At 37.6% G+C, this 27521-nt stretch overlaps 1 protein-coding gene across 11 annotated transcripts in view; it reads right to left on the reverse strand.

Annotated features, from left to right (window-relative positions):
• The window catches only part of MAP3K9 (mitogen-activated protein kinase kinase kinase 9), a 131012-nt gene that overhangs the window by 95139 nt on the left and 8352 nt on the right, over window positions 1–27521 (reverse strand). For 9 of the 11 annotated variants that reach the window (XM_051791530.1, XM_051791527.1, XM_051791528.1 and 6 more), the window contains exons 3-4: window positions 8505–8685; window positions 2262–2410 (exon numbers count right to left, since the gene is read on the reverse strand). The exons of 1 other annotated variant lie outside the window; for it this stretch is intronic. In XM_051791530.1, coding sequence (XP_051647490.1) covers window positions 2262–2410; window positions 8505–8685 — 330 coding nt within the window. The remainder of the gene's footprint in view (window positions 1–2261; window positions 2411–8504; window positions 8686–27521) is intronic. One more of the 11 variants, XM_051791534.1, reaches the window with a different exon arrangement.

A 27521-nucleotide genomic window follows, 5' to 3' on the forward strand; every position in this document is an offset into this window, starting at 1 on the left:
ACATTCAAGTACATTTCTAGGGAACACAGCTTTTCTGATGAATAGAAGTAACTAACTCTCTCAGTATGTTCATACTGTCATTGCTGTCATGGTCACTGGATTTAAGACACACATTACTGCAGCATGAAGCAAGCATTATAAAAATGTTCTAAAAGTTTTTTAGACCTTGAAGTTGGAGAAAAAAGGAACATTCTTAAAAATATTTGGTGATGTCCTAAAAGACATTCATTCATCAGATTTGCGAACTGAAATACACCAAGGAGCAGCTGTAATTAAAAATAAATATCACTTCACAAAATCAGTGCAGCTGCTGAGGCTTGGTCTTGCAGGTCTTTGATTTTAGCGTTACTGAGATTTTGCATTTGGGAGCTTTGGTTTCAAAACTGCAAGTATCAACAGGTTCCGTGAGACATAAGCTGGAATGTGTTTGTGTTTATGGCTTTCAAATTGCTTCTCTTACCAAAATAGAGAACCGAGGATGTTAGAGAGTGCTCTGAAGGTCCCCTGCTGCTGGCCAATTAGTAGCAATGGGTGTTACAGCTGGACTGTCAGTGCCATAATCCCTGTCTCTTTACCCCAGGTTTTAAACATGGCAAAGCAAACATGACCCAAAGTAAAATAAAATGCTGCAGCCAGCCAAATGCATGAATGAGTGAACAGGATAACTAGCAGGTGGCCCGTGGCTTTTATTTTCCCAGGCCTAGATCTGCCATTATTTGCACTAATGAGGACAGTTGTAACATACAAGTCTTTTCTGCAAAGACGTAAAGTTCAGCTTTGTTGTCTCAGTGTAGACCACCAGGGCAGTAATTCAAAAGTAAAAGCAGCATTAGGGGAACAAGAGTTCACTCGAGATGGGAAACAGCCTGTTTGAAAAACAGTTTTGGTGAAGGGGCAGAAGGTAATTGTTTTTTTTTTGGTCTCGCCTTCCCCCTGCACATGGAGAAGCCAAGCATTCCAAAGCTGAGTGGGTGCTCACCCCTGCACTGCTGGGTTCAAGCACTGACCATATGCCTCTACCTGACTTTCCCAACAGAGGGCATTATTTTTAAACCCAGCTGCAGAACCACGTCAAAACAAACCGCTCTGGCACAACACTCAGCTGGTAGTTCCATTAACTCTTTCAGATGCCGTTTCTTGCTTTATGTTGCTTCCAAGCTACTCTGCCTGCAACTCTGCTGCTGGTTACTATCCAGTAGGACATTTCTTTTTAGCAGAACAGTACATGAAATTTTCTACTTTAAATTAACTGAAGCCTGTAATCCAAAGAAAAGGCCAGAGAAAGGCAGAAGTATTCTAAAAGCAGAGAAATCCATCAGAAACGTTTCCTTACAGGGCTTATATTCCTTTCTTGGGCTAAAACACCACCAGAGGCCACAGAGTATCAGTTCTATGTTGAGATTAACTCTTTGCTCACCAAGACTATAAACCAAGTTTGATTTCTCTTTATCTCAGTTTTTCATTCTGACAGATAGGTAAAAAAATGTTTATTACATATAAACACCTGGAAATCCTTGGGAATAGGAGCACTGACAAAATTACTAAGGGTAATACTGGAAGAGAGAGAGGGAAGGAGAGAGGGAAAGAGAGAGGGATGACTGCAGTTAAGGAAACAAGCGAGTAGCTACAAGGGCCAGCAGGGAAGGACACATAAGTACACCCCGAAAGCTAGCTCACAAAATCCTTTTTAATAACTACAGCAGCTCTGATGAGGTAGTCCTATATTTCTTTCATCTCTATGTAGTCCACTGTGGGCATGAACTATCTCCACCTACAAAGCAGAAAATAACGTCTTTCTGACTGAAAATATTGGTTGTTTTGAAATGTCAAAGCCACATTTAAACCCTCTACCTGAAATGTCAGTAGGATAAAGTTTAATTTCAAATCACTGCCTAGCACGATGTTCAAGCTATGAATTTTAAAACAAGTTTAAGACTTCAAACTAGACCAAAACATGTGAAGTTTTGGTGCTGGTGAGCCTTCATTACTAGAAAACAAACTAGATGATGACAGCAATAGTCCCCATTTTCCTATAAAGTCAGTTGATAAAAAAAGGCATAGAAATTTCTTTCACTACTCTGGTAATAGAGGAACTGTCACAGCACATTAACAGCCAAGCCTGGCTCCTGTAATAACCTGCACCACTGAATAAAGCCATTTGAGAAATCTGTGCTCTTGGGTATCAAAACCAACACAAAGAGGCAGTGCTCAACAGCACTCTAGAAACAGCACAAACCACACTCACATCACACCTGGCTTACCTTCCATGAGTTTGGCAAAAGGCTCTGGACATGTGGAAGGGATTGGAAGGGCAAGTTTATTCATGGCAACACCGTATGCTACTGCAAGACCATCAATTCCTCGGAATGGAACTTCTCCTGTTAGCAGTTCCCAAAGCAGCACACCGTAACTACCAGGAAGAAACAGAAAAGAGAGCAGGTGTTTGACTTACACACATTCTTTGTTAAGCAACAAGAAGGTACCTGAACCTATAAGAGTGAGTCTGGTACATTAAAGAAATTGCAGTTTTCTGGACAAGCTTATCACGATTGCCAATCCGGTGATGTGCCTTATTTGAACTGCCTTTTTTTAATAAGTCTGAAATAAGATGCCATTTTCACCTTTCAGACAAAAATAATTTTCTCTCTGGAAATTTGGAACAATTGAAAACCATAAATCTTCTAACTAATTTAGCAAGTTTCAAAGCAGCACCTCTCAAAACACTTAAAAATGTGAAGGAGGGTTGTTTGGCGGGATGTTATTTTTAAAAATAAGTCAAAAATACTTCTTCAGAATTAAGTTGTTCTGAAGATGTTCCATGAAATATTAACTATGAAGTTATGGAAATAGTTTCAAGACTGTTCTCCCCCCAAGTATACAATGAATGACACATCCTCAGAATATTTTCTCTACTTCTAGGAAACCTGAACCAGAAACTGCTTCTTCATACTTGGTGACCTCACAGGTTTTTCTTTCATTGGTCTATCTGTCCTACTCTCTTCTGAACCCATTTACCATCCACTATGTTCTGTGGTAGTGAATTCCACAAATTTAATGATGCATTGCCAAAAAATACTTCTGTGTATTTGTTTTGAGTTTGTCACTTGGTAATTTCATTTGCTTCACTGTAGTTCTTTCAAAATAAGAAAGAGTGAACATATGTTCCCCTATTAGCTCCTTCCATGCCATCCATGATTTCACAGGCTCCCATGCATCCTGCCTAAATCACCTTCTTTCCAGACCCCCAAATCCTAATCTAGCTAAATCCTAATCTAGTTACTATCCCAAACAGAAGCCATTTCATATCGTTCATTGACCTTGATGTCTTCTGTTGGAATGAGCAACATCACAAAGTTTTAAAAAGATACAGGGAGAGGCACAAATGGTACTGCTTTAATTTCCTATTAAATTTCAATTTGCTACTTGCCTTTCTGACTCTTTACAAAATGAGCTATATTACCCACAGTAGCTCCAATATCTTTTTACTGACTCATCATAGTAAAATTTAGAGCCCGTCATTGTACATGTGAAATTCTCCCATGGGTACTACTTTGTATATATTACCATCTATTTTATCATTCATTATAGTAAAACTTTTCCTCAGCTCTCTGCAGTAGATTAGTTTTTCTTAATCCTGAATAACTCAGTATCATCAACCATGCTACTGTACAATCTTGAAGTTTTCATAGCACACTTGAAGACCAAATGAAAAACTGCTGTTCCTCCTACAAGCTCCTTAAATAGCTGCTCCATGAAACAGTCATTTCTGAAGCTAAAAGATTAAGCTTTTCTTTTTTCAAAGCAACAGTTGCCCTAGCCACTTGAGAGTACATTATCACAACCCATATTTTTGCAATCTAACCCCCCCACCTTACCAAGTCCTTACAATTCACTGTGACTGCTGCCACTGTAGTTGAACATCCTTAACAGTACTCTTCCTATTTAGATATAGGACTTTAGTCACTAATGATTCCACCTTTGCTGCTAACACAGTTAGTTTCCTTTATTCAGCAAAGTATATTTTTTTACCTATACAATATTTTGCTTTTTTTCTATGTAATTCATATTCTTGATATTGTAATTTATTACTTCTTACTGCCTCAAGAGCCTCATTTATAAAAAACTAACTAGAGTTAAGGAGTTCCCATTTTCTTTTTTGTCCTTCCAGGATTAATAAACACTCAAAGAAAACGAATACTGGACTGAATGCATATTTGGACACTCTAAATCTAATTGACCATTCATGTTACTCTTCAGTTTGGATATGACTCTTGGTAGCAAAAGGTAGTAAAAACTAACAAACAGCTGTATTATTACTTTACCACTAGTATTGGATAAAGCACTACTGATGTGCTCTAAGCACTTCTTCCACAGAGTCAATTTTAAAGGACAAAGGAATAGACAGACTGATGTTTCTTCTAATGTGACACTGTATGTGCATATTGCAGGAAAGGTCACTTTACTTCTGATAAACTGGATGCCACTTCTTCCTCACATACTTACAAGTACATTGCTGAGAATACTGCTTCCACAGAACTAGGGGAATACTGCTTTGTGGCACTTAACAATAGTAATCCCAAGTGATTAAACAGCAAGAGAGGTGCTGAACAGAGTGTTTTCCATTAACTCTCAAGTAGAAAATTGGGAAGTACAAAGGAAAAAGCCAGAGTCAGAAAACTTATGCAAAAAAAAAAGGCATAGGAAGAAAGAAACAAGGGCATCTACTCATTCTCAGCAGGGAGAACGAAAAACTGATCAAGCTCATTTATTTTTCCAGCACCCAGTAGTAATTTTTGGACTTTAATTACAAAATGAACCATGTGATACAGACCATGCATCCAAGTCAACTGACACTTGTGTGAATAATTAACCATCTTTCAGTGATCCAGTAATCCCTTAAGCCATTTAACATCAGGTTCAATCCTACACACTGGATTTTCAGGGTGAGGGAGGCTGGAGGTCTGCAGGATTTCACATGTGATTTTGCCACCTCCCTTGTTAGTCTGTGAACTTATAAAAAACCCAGTAATTTCTTCCCACTGATATTGTTCCATGGCATTTGTACCATTGATTTCTCCATATCCTTAGGTTCAATACTTTCCCTAGGTTTCAACACAAGGAATTATCAGCCCAACAAGGAGACCCCAGTTCCAACAGAAACTAGAACATTACTTTTGTTAAGAGACAACTCCACAAACCTCATTACATTTTAATGGCTATTAGCAGTTAGCATTTTGCATGCTGTTGAACTTGCAGTTCCAGAGCTGACATTTTCTACCCATTTCACATCAGTCATTATGCTTCTCCTGGGTGAGCTTCTACTAACACTGCTAGTCAGCACTTACTTGCCAGGTACTGAAGTCTTGCCAGTGCTTCATTTCACACAGGGAATTACAAAAGCCTACCATCAGTCAGTTGTAGATGGAAGTACTTGACCAACACTTGATTAAAACAAAACATTCTAATGACTGAAGTTTCTACATGCAGCACTAAATACCTCAAACTTCCTGATCTGCTAATCTGATGGTTTTAGCTAGTGCTGGTATTCCATTTCCAAATGACAATTAAATTCCCAATTATTTCACTGGTGTCAGAGTAGATACATCTTAAAAGCATCTAACTTGAGGAACACAGGGAACTCAGATGAAGGTTGTATGGTGTCTTTATATTCCACATACCAATCATACTGACAATGACTGTCTTTTAAGCAGCACAAGTAAAAAATTAAGTGTATTTCTTGTTTGCTGCACATTTAAGCAGTCAAATTACAGGGAAATTTGATTTATATGCCTACTAAAATTAGTTTGCTGTATAGTACTGGATAAGATGCAATATCCAGGCTTCAACTTCACCCCTGCAAATCCAAAGCAAATCTAAACACATAAATAGATTTACAGAACTGACTTATTTAAATAAAACTGTAGTTTCTTTGTCCTCTGTGCAATATAAGCACAAGGTTTCTACTATATATCTAAAGCTTGCAGGTACAGAAGAGCAAAATTCACAGTAACAAGTTTTCACTAGCAAGTTTTACTAGGTACTGGTAATATTAACAGGCCTTACAGTGGCCCAGACCCTGGTGACAGACACCAGTGTGTGGGGCCATTCCTCACTCTTTAAAGTTTTTTGCCAATCCTACTTTACAGTGGGATATAAAAACAGTTTGGATTTTTTAAATGGAGCTTGATACATGTTTTGAAAGGATGAAGCAGTTAGTTATGATAAGACTGACTCAGGAAATTGCAGTCCTAGTAAGCATCTTCTTCAGCATCTTCTTCACCTGCTTTTGCAGTGACAACCCAAGTAGAACAAGATCCTTTTTCAATGGTTGGGCAACAATTCAGCCAGCAGTATTATTCTAACAAGCTTTAAAGAAAAGGTGTTGAAATAAAAGGGTTTGTGAATGTTAGAGAGACAGAGACAGCCAATTCTGTTGATGCTGCACAGATCAACAGTAAGGTTGCCAGGTAAAAAAACTCCCAATGACTCCAATGATTAACCAAGAGGTTGAACTGGACATGAGGAAGGGCAAGTCTAATAGGATAAGAGAGTTCATCCTGTTAAGAATTTCTGGTTCCATCCTTGGGTGGGGACAGAATTTATTATACAAGTCCATGACTGCTTTTGTAAAATCTAGTGCTTATCATCATTGACACACTAGTAGTGACTGCCCTGGAAAGTATTTGTCCTCTGCATACACACCTCAAACATCGTGTTCTTTTCAGTTTATTTAACTACAAATAGAGGTTTTAGCCACCCAGGAGAAAAGGCTTCTTCAGAGATAGTATATAAGTTCTCTTAATGGTGATGACACTCTGTTTAGGGGAGAATACTGTGAGGAACTCAACCTGTTTTCAAGGCAAGACTGGTAACTATAACAAGAGAAAGCAATGAAGGAATCTTAAAAGTAGAAATAAAGTATTCTTAAAAATGACCCAATCATTTAAGTTATGTACAATCCTTAAGTCCTGAAGTGATTCACAGTTTGTAAGTCAATGACCAAACCGGTACTTTTGCACAGATAAAGAGGCACTTGTGCTACCTTCACAAAAATCATCAACCAACCAATTAAGTCTTACCTTTTTTAAAATGAACTCATACTGGTACAGAACATCTACTGATCTGTTCACAGCATGCCTGGATTACAATTACAATTACAGCAAAACAGTTTCCCCTTTGCCTTCTCCCTTTCCCTCAGGTTACCCTTAAAGGCCATTCCTGGCACAGTTTCAGGGAAGAGCAAGTTGAGGTTGGAGCTTGACAAGCTGTGTGCAAACCAGAACTGTCATCATGTACACAGAAAGGTGCACAGCCCTGAGATTTTCACTTCTCTCAGATTTCACTCAGAATAAAAGCCTGGTTCTTGCTCAAATTGTCTTAGATTAACTACAGAGGCTACCACATTTCATTACAGAGTCAGAATTTTACCCACACTATTAGCGTGCAAAATATAAGTTCACAGACTTATCACAAAGCAATATCTATTCAGCAAATCTGGATAAGGAAAATGAAAATCCCCACACCAAATCTCTGCCATAACAGCCAGGCAATTCTGCCAGCTGGGATATTCTTTATCCTGACTGATTTCACAGTATGCACTCAGTTGTGCGAGAGCATTACTGGCCAGCAACAGAACCGTACTGCTCTGAAGATGAAGTCACCCTGACATTTCAACACGTCTTTCTCCACAAGAAAAACAAAATTCTTGCTAATTCATCTGTTTCAGATGTTCAGTACTAATTCTAAATCATCCAGCACCCAGAAAAGTCACTGTCCTAGAGCTATTTACTGAATTCTTTATTTACTAATTCACTTAATGGCGGTATTCAAACTCAGCTTCTGGAAGTCTATGGGTTGACTGTTACACTCCTTCCCACTAAATTAATTCATTCACAAAAATCCCAGTGCATGAATGGAAAAGACAAAATATACATGTAAGTTACTACTTATGGATTATGTACTCAGGCAGACCTAGAGAAGAGATTTATTACCCTATGAAAGACTAGAAGGGTGGAAATCATTAATAAGAATAATGAAAGTGAAAAACATCACATTTGGATTGAAACTGCATGGGGAATTCAATTAAGTACAGTACATCAGTGACAGATTACTACCAAAACATAAAATTATCTTACTATAGGTAAAAGAGTAAAGTACTTCTCAAATGGTATTATGGCCTTTGATTATGTCAGCCAACAGCCAAATAAGCACAAAAAGTTTAGTTTAGATAAAGCAGAAGGGATTTGATTTTGAGTCCCAAAATTATCTGAATGCAAATTTATAGAACAACAAAAATTTAGAGGCATGCAGTAGCTGATCCACCACTTTCTATAGTAACAGTAAGTCTGAGATAAGTCTAACAGATGGAAAGCTGATGGATAAAGTTTCCTTAAGACCTGAATTTTAATATTTGGTTCACCATTACTCATTCTTAAACATAAAAGAGGTTTCCAGGCAGGTCTAGTTACTCTTTAGTATCCAATCACTTAATGCCAAATCAATACCTCCAAACATCGCTGCCTTTGGAGAACATGGAGGAGCGGATGACCTCAGGAGCCATCCAGGCATATGTTCCAGCTGCGCTCATTTTGGTAGTTTTATGCCATTCCCTGGCCAAGCCGAAATCCGTGATCTTCAACATCTTGTTGCTCAGATCTCCATTTTCCACCTTTTCGAGTATCAGTACTAGAGAAAAGGGAAGGGGGGGAATAAAAGGTATGCAGAGTAAAGCTAGTATTTATGCAAAAAAGATTCTCCTGGAGATCTCCCAAATTTCAAGATTCTCCCTAGCTTTTAGTTATTCAAACATATCATACTCCATTACAAGTTATTTCAAGCTGATCCCTTCATCTGACAACTGAATAGCTGTCTAGCAAATAACTTCAAATTTAACAAAAGTACCAAGACCCAGAGAACAAATACATAATAAAATAATTATTTAATAAAGTGCCTAGTGTTCTGTATAATAATTCTCTGCTAAGAGGAAGTGAACCACTGTAACTTCTAGAAATCCAGATAAGGGAAGACATTTCCTAATTAATCCTCTCTCAGCAAGCCAGTAATAGCATCTTTTTCTTGAACTGCTTAGAGGACTTTTTTTTTAAATCCAGATATACACAGAGGCTGGATATGCCCTTCATTTAAATGTATTAGCAGTGGAAGCTCTATGCATAATTTTTTTTTAAAGTCACAATTGAAAAAATGTATTTATGATTGGTAATAACATGGTCAATTCCAGATTTCATATACACCACCACAGATTCCCTCTCCCATCATTATTAAGCTACTTTTTGGTTAAGCTGCCACAGTTTCTATCTAGTTTCAGTGGAAGAGGAGTCTAAACCCAAGAACTTCAAAAACACCTTGAGGCAGAACTCCAGAATGTTTTTTAGCCAGCAAGTTGTACTGTCACACCACTGGGAATTGAGTGTAAACTAGAGGCCAGAAGTATCCACTCTGCTTTAGCAGCATCTCATTATCCTATTTATCTTAGTGTAAAGTGACCACATGGGTTGTGCCAGCAATGTAACATCAAGCAACAGATTATAAGAGGGCACTAAACTTCCATAGTTAATGCAACCATAAGCCTGTGAAAGAATTTTCAGCTACTTTGTCGAAGACCACAAAGTAAAAATATTTGTATTACTATTAGTCCAAAGACCTCACAGCAAAGACCATCAAGCCAGTAATATACCGTCATCATGCTGCTACTCTGTTTTAATGTCATTACACACTCAGGTTCTTCAAAAACATGAGGGTTTTTTTTTCCTTTTCTATGTATGCATGAATTAAAAAACAACCTCAAAAAATAAACAAAAGAAACCTTGGAACAACCCACAACCAAAGAATCATGGATCATAACAAAACCTACAAAAAGCAAAACTGCTGCTAAAATTACTCAACATATAAAAATCATCTTCAGGACTACTTTTATCAGTCCATGAAAAGACTCAAGTATCAGTTTCAAGCTAACACAGTTTTTGGGGGGGGCGGGAGGAGGAGATGTAGGAAAGGGAAGGAAGAGGAATCTTGCATTCAATCTCATACTTCGCCACAATAATCAGTGGGAATTCCCATGAAATAAAAGCCTGAAGTGTTATTTGGACCCTTCTGGATAATAAGTAGCACACATCTAAACGTTAAAATACTGCACTTACTTTTACTAAAGTTAAATTGCCTGTTCTTGGAAAATTTAAAAAAATCAGTTACTCTTTCTACATGGCTTCAGAATTCACAAAATACTACTTCAACAATTGTTGTGATTATTCAAGCTGTGAATAAATTAGACCTATGGTTAAGCTCTTGGGTCTTGCTTCTTTTGCAAAATTCCTTTCTAACACGACTGAATGCTCCGTTTTTCTAATTGCAGAAGAAGGACGAGACTGAGGCCTAGAGTTATTATTCTCTTTGTTTGGGCAAAAGCATACACATTTTTAGAGCAACACTTCAATGTAGAATAGAACCACCACAAGAAACCAAGGAACAGAAGGCAGCTTCCTTTGAGCCTCTTCTTCTAGTAAGGTTAACATTTTCCCTTCTTTCTAGCAGATGAAGAACTACTAAGAGAAATTGCCTACAAGTCATTCAGATTAAAAAGTGAAAAGCTTACTAGAACATATATATTATATCTTCTTCTAGCACATACCCATTTTGCCTAAAGAGCTGTCAGAATAACAAAATCTAATTTTAAATTTAAATGCAGTAATACAGAGATATACAGTGATGTCATAAAGGCAAAGTAAAACTCTGGAACAAGAAAGCATGGGTTTGGGGTTTGTTGTTTGTTTGTTTTTGGGTTTGTGTTTTTTTTGCTTCCCTCCATAAGCACAATGAGGAAAAACCAAATTTATTTTTCACAAGGTACATCATATTCTGTCTGAATGAGCTCAATAGCAGGACAGAGCACCATGTACCACAGTTGGTTTGTACATACTTTCCAAGTAGGAGGTTATTTAAATTTAATTACCTTGATTTGCACTAAGTTCTAACAAAATAATTAGTACTTATATGGATCTTTTGTATCCATGTTCTTTTGTCAGATGCAGGATATTAAGAAAGTTACCATGACGAAAGACCACAGAGAAGGACAATGAAAGCTGGATTTATTGCAAGTCCTTGATTGTTTGGTTATATCCTTGTCTCCTCTCCTATTTCTTTGTAATAACTGCTTGGGATAATAATTTCGTAATCCAAAATTTTAAAAATTAATTTTAAGAATGGTATCTCTTTCCAGCATTTGCTTCAGTTCTCCTTATCATTATCATATTATTCAGTATCAATGGGCCCACTTGTACCTGTCAGATTTTCAAACCAAAAACACTGATTCTCCCCCTTGCATTTGCTTGAATTTCAATGAAGAATTTGTAAATAGGTGAAATATTAATTTCTATCAATTTCCTCCTTAAAAATCTCTTTTATGGAGAACACAAGGCAGGTTGCTAGGACACAGCTAATGCACTTTACTTATGCTAATCAACATGGTCTCATTTACTTCTGTGTTTTATCTACAACCAGTTAGTGCATCTTGTTTAATACTCTTGAGTGCAAGTCCTCAAGCACTACTTCTTCTGCACTCATGTTAGTCTATCACAAAACAAACAAGAAACATGAAACACAAACAAGTAACATACTTCCTACATTTACAAACATACCTTTCCATCTTTGTATAGATTTGATCACTCAGGACTGAGCTACAGTGGCCAGATGATTAACATCTGGCCTAACAAGTTCAGACACAAATACAGAGCACTCCGAAACTCAGCTAATCTACCAAGGCAGTAAATCTCCTCATTCTTGGCTGTTGATTTTAAAGATCTGCATGTGATACATAAGTTTAAAATAGGTAAAAAATTTAACAGAAAATCTTTCACATTGCCAGCCTTAAAGAAAGAAATTCTTTGGCAGCAAAGACACTGGGCCTAGTTTTCAAGGAACTGGGGAAGAATGAGATCCTAATCAGCAGGAACATGCAGAATGTGTGTCAACTTGTTAGGGGTGGATCAGTTTTTCCCTATTCCAGCAGGGTCCATGCAAGAAATCTCTTCCTGAGTGCATGCACAGAGCCAGCCAAGTTGTAGAGGAAAGTCTGCTATGTACCGCTGCTTCTCTTTTTCCTCTGTAGCATGGACTAAAAGCTGATCTTAAGTAGCATGGTGAGGAGCCAACCAGCAGTGTGCAAAGGGGACTGGTGAAGTAAATCAGGTATTACAAGCACATTCGACAGCTTTGAGCACCCAACTACTAAAGCAAAACAACTTAATATGGCAAATCACCAATACCATGCTTTTTGCAAACTGCAAGTGCGAAGCAAAGCACGGTGGCTTAAACTAGCATTAAAAATTGCCAGCAACTTGAGGTGAAGTGCACCATGAACATGTGACTTTACAGGAGTAATAATTCAGAAGCGCTCACATATGTTTTCATATATTCCTGAAAGACTTGAAACTTGTCCTCTGGAAAATCAGCATTTGACAATGAGAAATTAAGTACTGCTCACAGGAATTCTGTCCAGCAAGACAGCTCTTCCACATCTCCACGTGTCCCAACATGGAAGAACTAAGAACAAATTTGCCTTAGTACCTCCTAACAAGACTTTCCCTGGATCAGGTGGTCATCCAGATGCAGGTACATCTGATTTAGGTGTGTAATTTCAACCATTAAGAATATACTAAGAATTTTATTACCACAAGGACTCTCAAGAACCATTACTGGTAATGATTCAAACCCACTATTTTATTTCTTGAGAGCCAGGCATACTGTAAGTGCTAAAAGACAATAGTCAATTGAGACAAGAAAGGTCTGAATTGAAAGATACAGAAGTAGAAATTAAACACTGGGCCTCCTCTTATCTAGGTTATGATGAAGATTAGTCTTTTTTCTTTGAAATGAAAATGTCTGTTGAGGTTCTTTGAAATGAAAATGTCCTCTATTCTTCGAGAACATCTTTGATGCCCTATAAGAGTATATTTTCCCACCAGACTCTTATGAAAAAATTTCCTGAAGTACAGAGAAAGAAGTAGGTACCATACAAACAAAGGGGTTAGGCAACCAAAGGCAATAAGCCAACACATACTGAGGAGACAGACTAACCAGGAAAACAGTACAAGGCAGAATTCAAAGATTTGACAAGACTCAGTCTGATGCAGTCCTTAGTCATACTGTCTGACATCACAGCAAGTAAATAAAGTATTGCTAGAGATGAGAAAACTTGTTACCATTATATTTTCAGTACTTTTAGCACAGGTTTCCATCTATGTGATGCTTTGGCTTCTGCTCCGGACAAAACAAGTTGCAGTAACAGAGAGGAAAGGCAGCATTGCATGGCTTACTCTCATCACTAACTTCACAGCATCTTCAGTCATCTCTGAGTAGTTCAAAGCTATAGGTAGCAGTTTGTAGTCTATTCTCTGAAGATTTAGGATACCCTGTGATTGTAACTTCGATACTCCATGAACAATTACCATCATGCTCACAGTAGTAACTGCAGCACCCAGGCCTGCAAGACCATCCCAGATATTAAACAGCCTTTCTTAATTGTGTTCTTTAATTTGCCCTTATTGCCATGAGTGAACTCAGCAATCAAGATCCATATTACCTGAAAATCATCCTTAGTCAACAAGTCCTGGTATTTATCCCTTCTGAATCACAGTAATGTGGAAGAGTATAATTTCCACAAGAAGTCCAGTGACTTAACATATGGTTCCATTTACTTGTTTTGAATATTGAAGCAATAGTTAAGAGGCCAGAGCCAAAGCAGACTGATAAAGTTTACAAAGAGCATCTTCAGTATAGTCTGCAGATCACTGAATGTTGGCCATCAACCAGATCTTTCATCAGGTTTAATGTTCTTTGGTTAGTAGGTAACACCAGATGCTGAAACAGAAGTATCATTAGAGACTTTCCTGATACAACTTGAGTTTCTCATCCCAGTCTCAATCTGCACAAAGAGTCATGGGGTGTTAACTCAGTCACTGGTGGCACCAGTGCTTTTCTAGCAGAGTTGGAAGTGATGGAAACCATCTTCTTGAGGTCAGGTGAAGCCAGTTTACCTTCCACAGTTTAAGTATCATTCTGTATGTGCATTAAAAGCCAACAGGCTATTTTCACAGAATCCAACGTCAGTCTTACTGAAAGCCATCAAGCCTGTAGAAGTACACATATCCTAGTGGTAACAGATCCCAAAGGATACGTATGATTATCAGTTTCATGAGTCACTGTTGTATATCAGTGGCATCAAGAAGAATCGGGGGTTTTTTCTAGAGCCAGGGCCAACTCAGATGCTTTTGCTGTTTAAACAAGGATTTGTACCAAAAACAGACACCACAGAAACAGATCGACCGATGTACGACCAACACAATGGTATATGACGCTGAGTCAGCTCTTCCTCCTGTTCCACCCCATTCCGAATTATTATGCTTTACTAGAAAGATAAAAAACACCTGATTCAAAGCAATATAAAAACCAGCTTGATTAAGATTTCTAAAATGCTATCATATCCTTCAGCCCTCATGCTGGATTCTTCAGTTCTGTCTCATCATCACAAGGCACTATAAAGAGAGATGCCTTTCAGAAGGAGCAATCACCACAGTGAAAACACTGAAACTTGCAGCTTTAAAATTTTGTTAGTGTGGACATCCTTTACTGTACCAAAACCAGAGGTTAGTTCTAAGTAGGCAAAACAGAGGATCAAATGAATTCTGAAGAAATACAGACTGAAGTTAAAATTTATGGATTAAATGCTGGCCAAGTTACAACTCTGCCATAAATTATCAGATAAAACTACAGAACAGCTGCCCTGGAAGCAAGTAATAAACATTTCTATAGAGATGAAATTCTGTCTTGCATGCATGAAACAGAAGCCACAACCTCACATGTTCAAAAGGTGAATTTCTTCCCCTTCCCCCTCCTCCATTGCTACGAATCATTACGATGAAAGCTGGCCTAGATGAAACAAACTCACGGGATCTCAGAAGGCAATCTTCCTAGACTCCAAACACAGCCAGGGAAAAGACAAAGCCTCGACAGAAGGGGATTCCAAGCATAAGTAATATACATGCTCTGAATTACTCTCTACAGGAGCCTTGCTTGACTAGAACATCTGTGCTAAGTGCCCACTCAAACCATATGAATCTCTGTGGTCTGGTGTAAGCAAGCTATTCAATTAAAGAAGTTCCCCTACACACCAGATGTTGAGAGACAAATTTACTTATAGTTGAAAGATTACCTAGTGTTCTGAATTTCTTTAAAATTGTCAGAAATATATTGTTCTATTGGCAGACAGCTAATGTAAGTCAAACTGGTACTACTGTGAAATCAATCTTAAGTAAAACTGTCCCTTTGCCCATGAAGGCAGCTTGAGGTCACAAATCATTGCATCTTGCATCACTCACCTTAATAATCACTGAATCAGTTAAAAGTCAATGGTCAACATCACTGTCAAACACCCAAACCCCTACTACAAAGGAGGACCTCATTTCCAGATATTACACAGTTGTGTTTTCATTACTCATGCATCTACCAGAAAGACATAAGAGCAGATAAACAAATACACCAAGACATGGTAAAGATTGGGATATAAAGCTGTATAACCTTTGAGGGGTATAGAGCTGTATATATTTTGATCTACTTGGACCTGTATTTTAATAAACTGTAAGAGGACTGTGTAAGCCACATCCAATATGTCAGTATCATTCCTGCTTCTTAGCCATTGCAGTAAGAATTTTAAAACTGCTGAGCAAATTTTGTTTTGTTAATCTTCTCAACTTTATTACAGCATTCCAATGCAAATAACTGCACTGTTGATATATTTTTCACTCTGCTTAACCCAACTGATTTGTATTACATGTTTTTCATCTTCTCAATTATGCTAGAAGTACAAACAGTCTGAATTTCTTTCCTTCTGACAAAATATACACCTTTTTACCCCTTTTCTCTAATTTTCATCTACTCTCCTTCTAAACGCACTCCTCTATCCTACATAAACAGATAAATCATCTGCACTGCATCTTTCAATCCAATCACTTAAAGAAACATAATAAAGCTTTACTTAGGTTTCAAGTTGTTAATTTCACAAAACCTCAGTCATACACCTATTTTTAATCCAGTACCATACTACCTCCAGTATGCATAAAAAGATAAAGAGGTAGATTTATTCCACCAAAGGAAATTTGCTACTAGTGAAATTAATAAAAAATGTTTGGCAACCAAATTTATAGCTGTTGTTTTAATTCTCACATTAGGTCTGCTCACATTACACCAGCAGAGCCAGAAAATGTATTATAACCTTCTTCCACAAACTTCCCCTGGAAGGCAGTAACACTGTTAGATTTTTGTTTAATTCTTTTGGAAGGTTATTTTAGTTTTCAGCCATACTTTTGGGCAGTTAGGGCAGTGTTCTTAGTGTCCAGTAAGCCAAAGCAGTGGGAAAGAGCAAATACGGCAAAATAAACACTTTAACCCATGGTGATCCAGTTGCCAGTAACATCAAAGTCCTGGTAGAAAATGGCTTCTCAACTGTCAAAATTAAGTGTCAAGGCAGCAAGACACGGTAATATAATTGCCTTTTCCTAGTTTCTGAGCCTAGCAAAAGGATTAGGTTACTCTGCATAGTGTAGTGCTGAACAGAATACTCCTTTGCTTTGCTTTTGTGCTAAAAGCTGACTCATCACTTCAGAAGCAGAACAACATTCAGGGAGGAACTACTACAGTGTGATCTTCCACAGCAAAATAGCCCCTTTTTAATATATGAAGGTAGAGGAAAGGGGTCCCTGTCTACTGCACAAAGTAGTATGAGCAGCCAGGCATACTGAAAGCTGGCTTCAGCTTTTTCAACTACTCTGCTGTTGTATTCCCATTATTTAGCACACAGAACACCAAGAAAATAAAGAAGTTCCTGTCTTAAAAGGCAACAGTTGGTAACAAGAGAATACCAAGGAAAGCAGGAATACCTTGCATACCACAATAGTTAACCACCAACATGCCCATTGCCCCCTGCATTTCATGACAAGAGCAGTATCAGCAACTTCATGCTCCATTTCCCAATCCAGAGAGTGTGTGTGTTGTATAAGGAACACAGAAAAAATTACAAAAAATCCAAGACAGTCTCTTGCATGGGCCAGCTCACAGTTCGCACCAAGTCATTTACCTGTGTGTGATGCTAATCGGTAAACTTGGCAACAAGAATAGAAATCTATTAGCTAATGAACATCAAGCCTGATGGAAATGGTTCCAATTATTAAGTGAAAGGAGAAATAAAAAAGATAACAATGAAAAAACTTGATAATGTAAACTTAAGAAGGCCTGAAACCCCCAAAGGTGGTGGATATACCTGAATACCTGTGTCAGTGCACCTCAGTAGTTCTGTTTCAGTCTTCACCACCATTAGCACTGCTGTGGGTCAAATGCTTTGCCATCCAAGATTCTAGGAATGTGGAAAGCAGTCATATCAAGATATACAGAAAATCTCCAAGCAAAAGGATTTAGCCTGCAAACACATCCCACTCACACCCATGACCAAGAGCCACTACTCATTACTTTGTGCTGTGCTCGTCTCCTTAGGGCCACATCAGCTGCTTACACAGTTCAAGAGGCAGATGGCAGCAACAGTGATGGGTGGGTGAGAGTGACAAGAGGAAGGACTATAAATAGGATAAATATGTTATCTATGTTATTTTACTTGGTGTAGAAGCATTCAACTCTAATATTTAAATCATAACTGGTCATCCAACTAGCTCTCAGACTCAGTGAAGTTTCTTCCCCACTCTCCCTTATTTTTATCTGGACTCTCAACCAGGTTTCTGCTTTACTTTCAGTGCTTCACCATATCTATTCTTGTTAAGATTGAAGAGAGGTGAGAATACAACTACCTGTGACCTCAAAGGATGAAAAATGGCAAGGGAACTCATACAAAATTACACCGCTCTACCCAACTTATCTTTCCCAGAATAATACCACACTCTTTTGCCACAGTTGGGTGTTTTTGCAGATCACTCCAGAGCAACTCAAGCACCAATAGATACAACAGCCTAGTACTAGATTTGTTTTCCCACAGGCCTTTGCTCATCTGCTACTGTATGATCACTGTTTTCAAAATCAGCAAGGTCGACCAGAAGCTACAAAGAGGGGAACTAAGGCTTTCCCTGTCATAGTTGGAACGTGAAAGACCATTGTTGGAATTGAGTATTACTGAGTGGAAATATTGGACACACTTTATTTCTTCCTCTATCCTAAAAACAGAACAGTTTACTGTGGCTTTACTTACCGAAATGTAAAATACCAAAAGCTGTCAGGTAGAATAAGCATCAGCCCCTCTACTTCCTCCATTTAGATAATTCAAGTACTAAAAAGAGGTATATTAGATACTCAGTCCATCAAATCTCAGGTGCAAGAACTTTCCAGAAAAAAAAGAACAAAAAAATCTTCAGGAAAACCAATGCTTTTTCATTCCAAGACCCTTAAATGCAAAACACGAGCAGGGTTTCAATTCTAAATAATACAAGTCTTTTCCATGGTATGATTTAAGAGCAATCCAGACCCATATGGAGAGGTACTACCATTAAACTTCTCCCTGTCAGCAATACAGCAGAAGTCTCAAATGCAAGAGTTGAAGGAAACAGAAAACACTTCCATTTCCAAACTATTCAAAATTTATTAAAAAATTGCTTTACACAAGTTTCCCAGAAAGCTAAAGGCTTCCTGAAGTCCAAGGTTTGCCAGAGAGGATAAAAGATTGATTAATATCACAGGATCCAGACTCACCCACCCATGGCAGAATGTGTCCAAAACTGAGCCAATCTGTCACAGGAAACCTTGTCTTGAACAAAGAATCTCCTCACTCAACCCTGTACGTTTTCTAAGGGTTTGTTTTTCAGACCACAGAATAAAGCTATCCGAGCCAGGAGAGCTCTGAAGGCTCTTTATGAGAACTTCTACTCCTAGTCAGAGGGTCCTTGAACACTAAAACATTAATACTATGCTTAAATTTTAATTTGTTCCCTGATACACATTCTGGAATTTCACAATTGGGACAGCCAATTTTAGCCTACAAATCTTTTTGCACTCATCTCCCCACCATCTATGTATAATTTTCACTTTGTACAAATCCCTTTCACTGTCTTCTAAGTCTATTTCCACTCCAAACACTTTTCAACTACTGTGAAATTCATGAAAATGTGGATTAACTTTTTTAAATTAAGAGTAATTCAGAAAAATCAGGTAAGCATATTTTGCCTCTTGCATGGGTCAATTACTACTTTTTCTACTTGTTTTTATCTGAAAAGTGAATTAAAAGTTCCACTGTACTCTGAACAAATGCAATGCATTCTGAAATCTTCAGGGTTCTTATTTAGAAGGTACTATAGTAATACAAATATTAATCATTGTCCTCTAGCTTTTGAACAGTCCTTATTTAAAGGAGACAAGTACTCGTAGATGAAATAAAAACATTCTTGCACAGAAGATGGTTTCACTAAACTCAGAATGATTGTTTCAATCCTATTTTCCCCTCCCATAAATAAACAAAATGTCCCAAGATACAATTCAGCTCAGAGGGCAGTGGTGGGAAATACCAGATGCCAGATAAAAAGATAGCTCTAATATGCTGCTATATGCTGCTGCATTGTCTCAGAGAGCCAGAAGACAGCTACTAAGTCTGCAATTTGCCTAACAAGTCAAAAAAGTAGTGCTATTGCAAAGGGAACAAGAGACTGAGATTGCTAATTATTAAGTCCTATTGGCAGTACAGTGGCATTCTGTCTTGAGGGCAGAACAAAACATTTGGGAAAGGATTTCAAAAATTCACTCCAAAATCAGATTTCATATTGTAGTGGTTTGCCAAAATCTAATTTGCAATTTTAGCTCTACCTTCCATAGTCAGACGGCACAGTTTTGCTTCACAAGTATCCAGATAATGAGCAATCTGCTCTTGATCCTGCATTCAAAGTACTTAAAGTGATTAACAGATCTGCACATGGAGTGAGTTAGGGCTTTCCACATGTAGCCTTTACCTACCTTCTGTCGGGTACTCTGCTGTTTATTTCAGTACAACTGCATCTTTATTCTAATTTGTTTGTGCTGCAGAAGGCTAAGTGTTGCCTAAGATCCTGGAGAGGACAGAATTAAGACTCACTCAAAATTTCACATCTTAGAAGCAAAAGCAAAGAACACAAATATTGTCTCTAGTAATATGCAAATATTTTCTCTCTTTTATTACTAACCATTCAGCAACAGTACATTTAAAAAATATATATACCTTGGAACCAATAGCTTTTTAATTACTAAGTACGTGTGAGGGTTCAGCAAATCCATAAAGCTGGTCAAATGTCTTCTTCTATCAACCTAGAGGAGGTGATGGATGTGACAGCACAGCAGTTCTTGGATTTTAAGCCGTGCAGTACAGTAACTCTAAAGAGCTTCATGCATAATGGGGGAGGGGATAAGAAAGGCCTCCAGAGCCAGAATATATTTAGAATCGATCCTTTTACCTAGCCAAGCTGAAAAAAGTCTTATCACCTTAGTGATCTGTACAAAACACTTGGAATGCTCCTGAAGAATGCTCAGGTGAGTTTCTGGGAAAAATAGAGTTGTTCAGCTCTGGTTTCAGATTAAATCCCACCATACTGCTGACATTGGAACAACCTTCTAGCTCAGGCATGGATTATTGTACTCTTCATAATCAGTTAAATGCTCCAAGGAAAAAATATAATTACATGAGTACTCAACACAGGGCATCACCAAACCATATCAGTCTGAAAGCTTGCAAGAAATCTAGAAGGCAACAACAAAAAAAGGAAGGGGAAGAGTAAAATCACATGAATGACACTCATCATTTGTCACTCAAGAGACTGTCTGAAAAGAGATTTAATAATAATGCTGGTTCAGTGGGAGCTGTTTCCAGTCAAACAGAAACATGAAATACACTATGAAAAAAGTAGCACAGAACTGTTTTTAGTTTCAATTAAGATGCCTTTATGAAACAGGAAATAACACCAAGTACTGTTCATTAATGGAGTAAACTGGTACTCCACAATCTACAAGGTAAGGAAGATGTAAAAGCTTCACAGGCAGCAGCGCAATCCACACGACTTGTGTCTTGTGCTTGATTTTTTTAAAAATCAGATTCAATTAAAAGAATTAAGAAAAGGTAAAGAGGTCTATTTCCATCCATCAGAATAAACGTTAAAAGGCTCTTAGATGCAAAATCAATGCCAAGCTACAGTTGACAATAGTGAAATTCAGAGTTTCTTAAATACTGCAGACTTTGACCTTAAGATGAGCAGAACAAGTTGCCAGCTGCTGAGAAAGAGGGTGGTCCTGCACTGTAGCACACAGAAGTCCACACAAGACAACAGCTCATGCAGTAGAGCTTTCAGAAAGCTGTTCACTTTTTGATGTGCTACGTTTCTGTTTGGTTTTTTGACCCACCTTACTCTGTAATCAAAGAGTCTGACTATACAATAATCTGATGAAGATTAGGAATATCCCCTAGTTACTAGATGACCGTAATCATATCAAAACCACACAGTATGTGACTGATTACATCAAACTAGAAAAAGCAAATCAATAAATCCAGAATTAGGCATATCAAGTTCTATCAAAGTAACGCGATTTTTCTTGTTTGCAGGATCCCTGAACAATGCAAAGTCAAAAGCAACTAAAGACTATTCTCTCACATCTTTTCATAGGCCCATAGTCGTAGGGGAGAAACAACTAGAAACGCAATACTTTTCTGGTAGGTGGACACACGGCCGGGTTCACACATATCCCACCACTCTTAAACATACCAACTTTACAGCAATTATTCATACTAGCAATTCGTTATGGTATACCAAGAACCCTCCAGGAATTCCCAATTTAAGCACAGCTATCACTGCAGTAAGCAAAATTTTAGGGGCAAGAGTACTGACCTCTTACTAGTCAGCGAAGATACTGGCACACCGTCATTTGCTATACATCTAAACAATGAGTCTATACATAAGCAAGGTTGAAACCTTGCTAGCATTTTAGATGTTTACAGTTGTAATACAAATGGCATTTCTCAAAGGCCAAAGCAAATTCCAGAAGCCTGTTTGACGAAGCATCAAAGAAAGATACTAGGAGCTTGTCTTGTAGCTGTAAAAATCATCCTGAACTTAAGTAGTACAATATTCAAAGCACATACAGGATTTCAGAGATAATGTGGGGAATCCATATGTGCACTAGATAATGTTTGCTGGTTTGGAAGGGTATTTTTATTCCTAATAGAAAATGGTGTTATAATAAATGCTTGAGCAATATAAAAGTGCTTCTAGAAAGCAAAGTGGAAGGGCACTGTGTGGTAGTAACACAAACAGTTCAAAGAAAGGCTGCCTGTCCTCTGCTACTTCCTTCCAAAGAGGACCCTAAGTGATGCTGCACCATGCTGCCATTACCACTGTAAATTCCAAGCCTACAGGGTGGGACCCAAACATTTACTATTCTGTGAGCGAGTCCTCTTCTTCCCAATCTTAAGAAACACTGATGAAACCAAACAACACAATTCTAAATCATTATACATTGCAATAGTTTCTCTTAATGAATGAGGTTCTGTTATTTCTTCTTCATATCTGCAAAAAGTTAAGGTCTGAGAAAGACTAAATTTACCTTTCCATTAGCAGTCAGACAATTAAGAAGCAATTAACAGACATGCCAATCAACTTCAGCACATCTTTTGGCAATCAAAGTCACACCAAGATAACAAACTATTCTAGAATCAGAAAGTAAATATGTACCTAAAAGCAGCTACTTAAAACCACATGTTACACTCTGTTTTCTTTCCAACAGCTTAAGACTGCTTGTCCTGTCATAAGGAAATATGCACCATCTTCAAAATGGTATATTACTTAATATTAAGGAAACATCTTGGGTAATGAATCATCACATCAAAGAACGAAACTGTGTTTAACATCTGATGCTTCCAGAGTGAAATTGTTTCAGATATGTTGAAATTCTGAATGGAATTGTTTGATAAGAAAAGCAAGAGTGAAGCTGCTGACAGAAGTCAGTCAAAATTCAAGTAAGTTTACTGATGTGAAAGCAATACCAAAAAAACCCAAAAAACGTGGAGCTGAAAAAATTATTCTAGTTTCCCAGAAATTCCACAACAAGGCTGTCCTCGCTCTTGCTTCTTGGAAATTTCAGAACAACACAGATTTATCCCAGCTCTGTCACAGATGGTCAGACAGTGAATTCATGGGATGCCTAGGCACACCTCCTGCATGTCAGCGCGTAGGTCTGTTCATATCTGTTCTATGGTTTCATGTGCACAATTCGGAAAAATTGCTTAGTGCCAAGACTCTCAGATATTTTTTTCTTAGGAACAGAAAGAACCCTGCAAAAAAAGAATGCAGTGGCCCAATGACATGAAAAGGATATTAGGTAGGTTTTCAACAGTAATAGACAATTTCATTTCTTAAAAACAAGAGGTACTCTTGTCATACTTGTCCTTGAAGATAACAGATTTCCATCTGTAAAACTGCCTTTTTACTACTTGATGTGAGCAGCAGGATACCAAAGTGTTCTTGTGGACATGAAACCTATTTCATAAAGACTTTCTATTTTTGACAAGCAATTAATAATGACATCAATTCATATTCAACTAAACCAAACCATTTACAGGAGATATATTTTAATTTTGGAGCTCTCAGAAATCTACTAAAACATATAACATAGCAATATGAAAGCATCTGTCAAACCTCTCAGAGGAAAACAGCTGCACTAATTTACAAAAGCTAAAGAAGAAAAAACCCAACAAAGTGCTGAAGTACAATATACATATTGTCATCCTACTTCTGTAAATTCCCAGTATCTCAACATCTTAAAAATTAGCAAAACTTTCAGGCATAATTTACATTTTCTGAATTAATAGTACATGAAATTAATTTTTTTCATTCTTTTCAATAAAAACTTGTGGTATTAATGGCATGAATTTCCTCATCATATTACCACACGCAAAAAGTTATAGTTACTCAAAATTTGTTTTTAACCGTGATACAATTGATCAGGATATCAGCACAAAGGATGATATTCTGAGGAGACAGAGAAATAAGCGAGTAACCAGAACTAGAAGTTATGCACCATTAGCAATATCTTATAGCCTGTCCATAGAAACAGATAATTGCCTAAGGGCAGAACCTCAAAAGTCATCTTTCATCATCCTTAGCAGTATATCCAGGCTGTTTGAAAGGCTTGATTTCTACTGCACACATTTTTTAAACTTCAAAGAAATAAAAAAAAAAAGTTTACCAATTTTTGCTCCTGAAAATTCATCTCCCAGATGTTGTCTTCCCTACCACCACCCCAAAAAAAAAAAAAAAAAAAATCACATTTTTATCACTTTCCTCTTACAGGGCAAGGGACTACCAAACTAAGGCCAGATCAATTATTCACCCAGTGAAAAGCATTCAGATGTCATTGAAATAGTTTCACTACACTTTACATAAAGCATTACTCATACTCATTTAATTGCACTCACAAAGGAAATCCATTCTGATAAAAGGTACAACATTGGAGAATTAGTCAGCAAATTACACTGAAGTACCAGAAGCAGCAATAATAACAGTGTTCTCCAGAAGAGCTCTCTCTACAACACTGCCAGACAGAAGAAAAGGTGTACATCAAGTACTTTTCCTTCTCTGAACAAAGACCAACAGAAGAGTGCCAACTATGATTGGATTGGGATGTGAACACTGAAACAAGTGTTCACAAATCCAATGTTACCAACATGTAACACTGACCTCCTGCTGTCCTTGAGCTGGATTTGAACTAGTTGTGTCTAAAATCTGTCTATACTTTGAAAAAAAACCCACAAACCAAAAAAACTCCAAGGAATATTTTAAGTTCTAGGAACAACTATCCATGTGAAAGTCAGCTCTACTGGCATCTTTATGAACAGAAAAAAGCTTAACTACATTAAATACGCAAAGCTATAGGAGGGTTTGGAATTCTTTAGAAAGCTAGAGCTTGGAAGAGCAGGATATCACAAGCTTACCTTGGTGGTCTAGAAGTAGGAGTGGTGAAGACTTCAAAGAACTAGAAGGGAAGAACTACTGACTTGGCTGATCCAGAATTGTTGGGGTTTATTTTGAGCTCTGTCCTTACCTCTTTCTTTGTTTGACCTTGGCCATGCCACTTTGCTGCTTATCTTCTGTGCCACTTTGTGGAACACAACCATAGTGACTTTTAAAAAGCACTTTGCTAACTGGCATGGACATCCTCAGTAAAATGTTTCAATGTAGTGTAAATAACAAACATGTTTTGCTGAGACAGTCAAAAAAAAGGAGCAAATACGCTTTTGCTAGTGCTCTGCAGTATTAGTTAACTGGCATTAGTCCTATAGCAACACTGGCATATCTAACTTTGACAGACAAACAGAAACAAACAGAACTAGCTTCGTTATTTACAATACTTCACTAAAACCAACAGGACTGTCCTTTTTCATCCTAAGCATTATATGCCAAGTACCTTCCTCTGGCCAGAAATGAGACTTGAATCACAGGTAAGAGATAAAAGGAAGGGAAACTCTTTAGTGCTGTGCTAAACACAGTGATGTTGACTTCACTGGGCATTTTCAGTTGCTTTTTTCTATAGCTCAGCATTTAGATTATTTAGGTGCCTTCACACTGGAAAAACCTACTACCAATTCTGTAACATACACTCAATGGCTCACCAACATGCAGCTAAAGAAGGAGAGGTTGGCAATATAACCAGATGAAGAAAGGAGAAGCAGCCAGTGAGGACTCTGTCAGATTAATAAGATTAAATTTCATATAGAATAAATTGAATCCCTTATATCAAATGCCAAAATAAGAGAAATACTTATCTCCTCACACAGCAGAACCAAACAGCTTTCCTAAATTATCTTCCTTCTCTTGTGTAGTTTATATGACTGCTGGTAATGCCACTGGAACACTTGCCTACCAGACTCACTGCCAACTGAACTGACACTCAACAAAATAATTTCAGGGACTCTAAAAATAAATCACAGGTGTGCAATTTATTCTGTAAAGACCATTATGCACTCATTTCCTGCTAACATCCCCAAAGCAGTGAAACAGGCAGCCCTCAGAACCTCCAAGATTTACAATAAATCTGCCTCAAACAACACGGTAGTAAACTTACAGGGCACCTTTCCTACACTCTAGATGTATTAGCATTAAATGTAAAGTTATGAAAATGAAAAGAAGAAAAAAAATTAAGAAAAAATTTCCTTCTTTTAACCAAAAAAGGTGGACAACTTGGGTCGGCATGCTTTTTGACAAGGAGAATCTCAAGAAATAAACACCTTCTGGAATCGTCAAATAATCCCCTTAAGTTCAGTCCCCGCATAAGATGAAGTTACCTCCCAGAGTAATCAAAATCCTACATTCTTTATTTGCACCACCAGAAACACTGACAACTATTATTTTGGTATGTACTATCTGAGTCCACAAAGCTGCAATAGTTTAAATTAAATAGCATTTTTTTTTTCAGATCCTTATATAATTGGGTAATTTCTCAGACTTGTATTAATGTGCCCACTTGACACATTACTGCTCAAAATGTAATGTGACCTTAAAAGATTCATCATGAAGCACTGTCCTGATGCATTCTCTATCTGCTGAAATATAGGCAGACATCTGAAAACAAGGCATTCTCTGATTTTCTTCTATTCCAGGAGAAAACTTGATTTTGAATAAGGCAACTCTATTCTTTTGCACTCCTCCATGTTGTTCCCTAACTCCCAAACTAACTCATCCTGCAGCTTCAGGTGCATAGTGTACGTCCCAGCTGGTGCAAGATGAGTGTATGAGAATCACTATTATTCAACATAGGCAGTACCAACCAGTAGATCAATACAGTTGATGCTCCCACAAAAGCTCTACAGTTCTTATAGATGTTTAGTACATTGTAAGAAATGTGTCTGCAAGAATCATTTCCAAGTTCTTGCAAGCAGAAGCTGTTCCCTCACCAGAGAGACATTACTGCCTATCAGTAGGTGGGTGGTAATTTCCACAAAGGAAATGCTACATCCGTGTAATTCTGCAGGCACAAAGCTAAGGAGAAAACCTGTTCTTGATTACCCACAGTAATTGAGAAAACTAAGTACATCAGAAAAATAAGAGAAAATGCAAGCTATATATGTCAGGATGCAATAACATACTTAGTCCAGTAATCTTTACGAAACTAATAAAAAGCTTTCCACAGAACACAGAACAGAGAAATTCCCAAGATGCTTATTACATATAATGGAAAAGGGATTTCAGCAATGCAATGACAGAATAATCAAGAAAGACATGACTTGGGCCTACAGTCCCCTATCCCCGTAAAAAAGCTCCACCATTGTTATAATCTAATATTTATGATACTTGCTCTATAGATTCACTCTAAAAAGAACATATATTTTTTAAAACATCCCTTCCACCACACAGCCCAGAATGAGGAACTCCATATTGTTTAATAAAATAAACTAAACAGCTGTTGTAATGTCTCAAGCCCATACCCAAGGTTACTAATTCATCTTATTCCAA

The sequence above is a fragment of the Manacus candei genome, unplaced genomic scaffold (assembly GCF_025592945.1).
Source record: "Manacus candei isolate 608988 ecotype Guabito, Panama unplaced genomic scaffold, ASM2559294v1 h1tg000033l, whole genome shotgun sequence".
NCBI classification, from domain to species: domain Eukaryota; kingdom Metazoa; phylum Chordata; class Aves; order Passeriformes; family Pipridae; genus Manacus; species Manacus candei.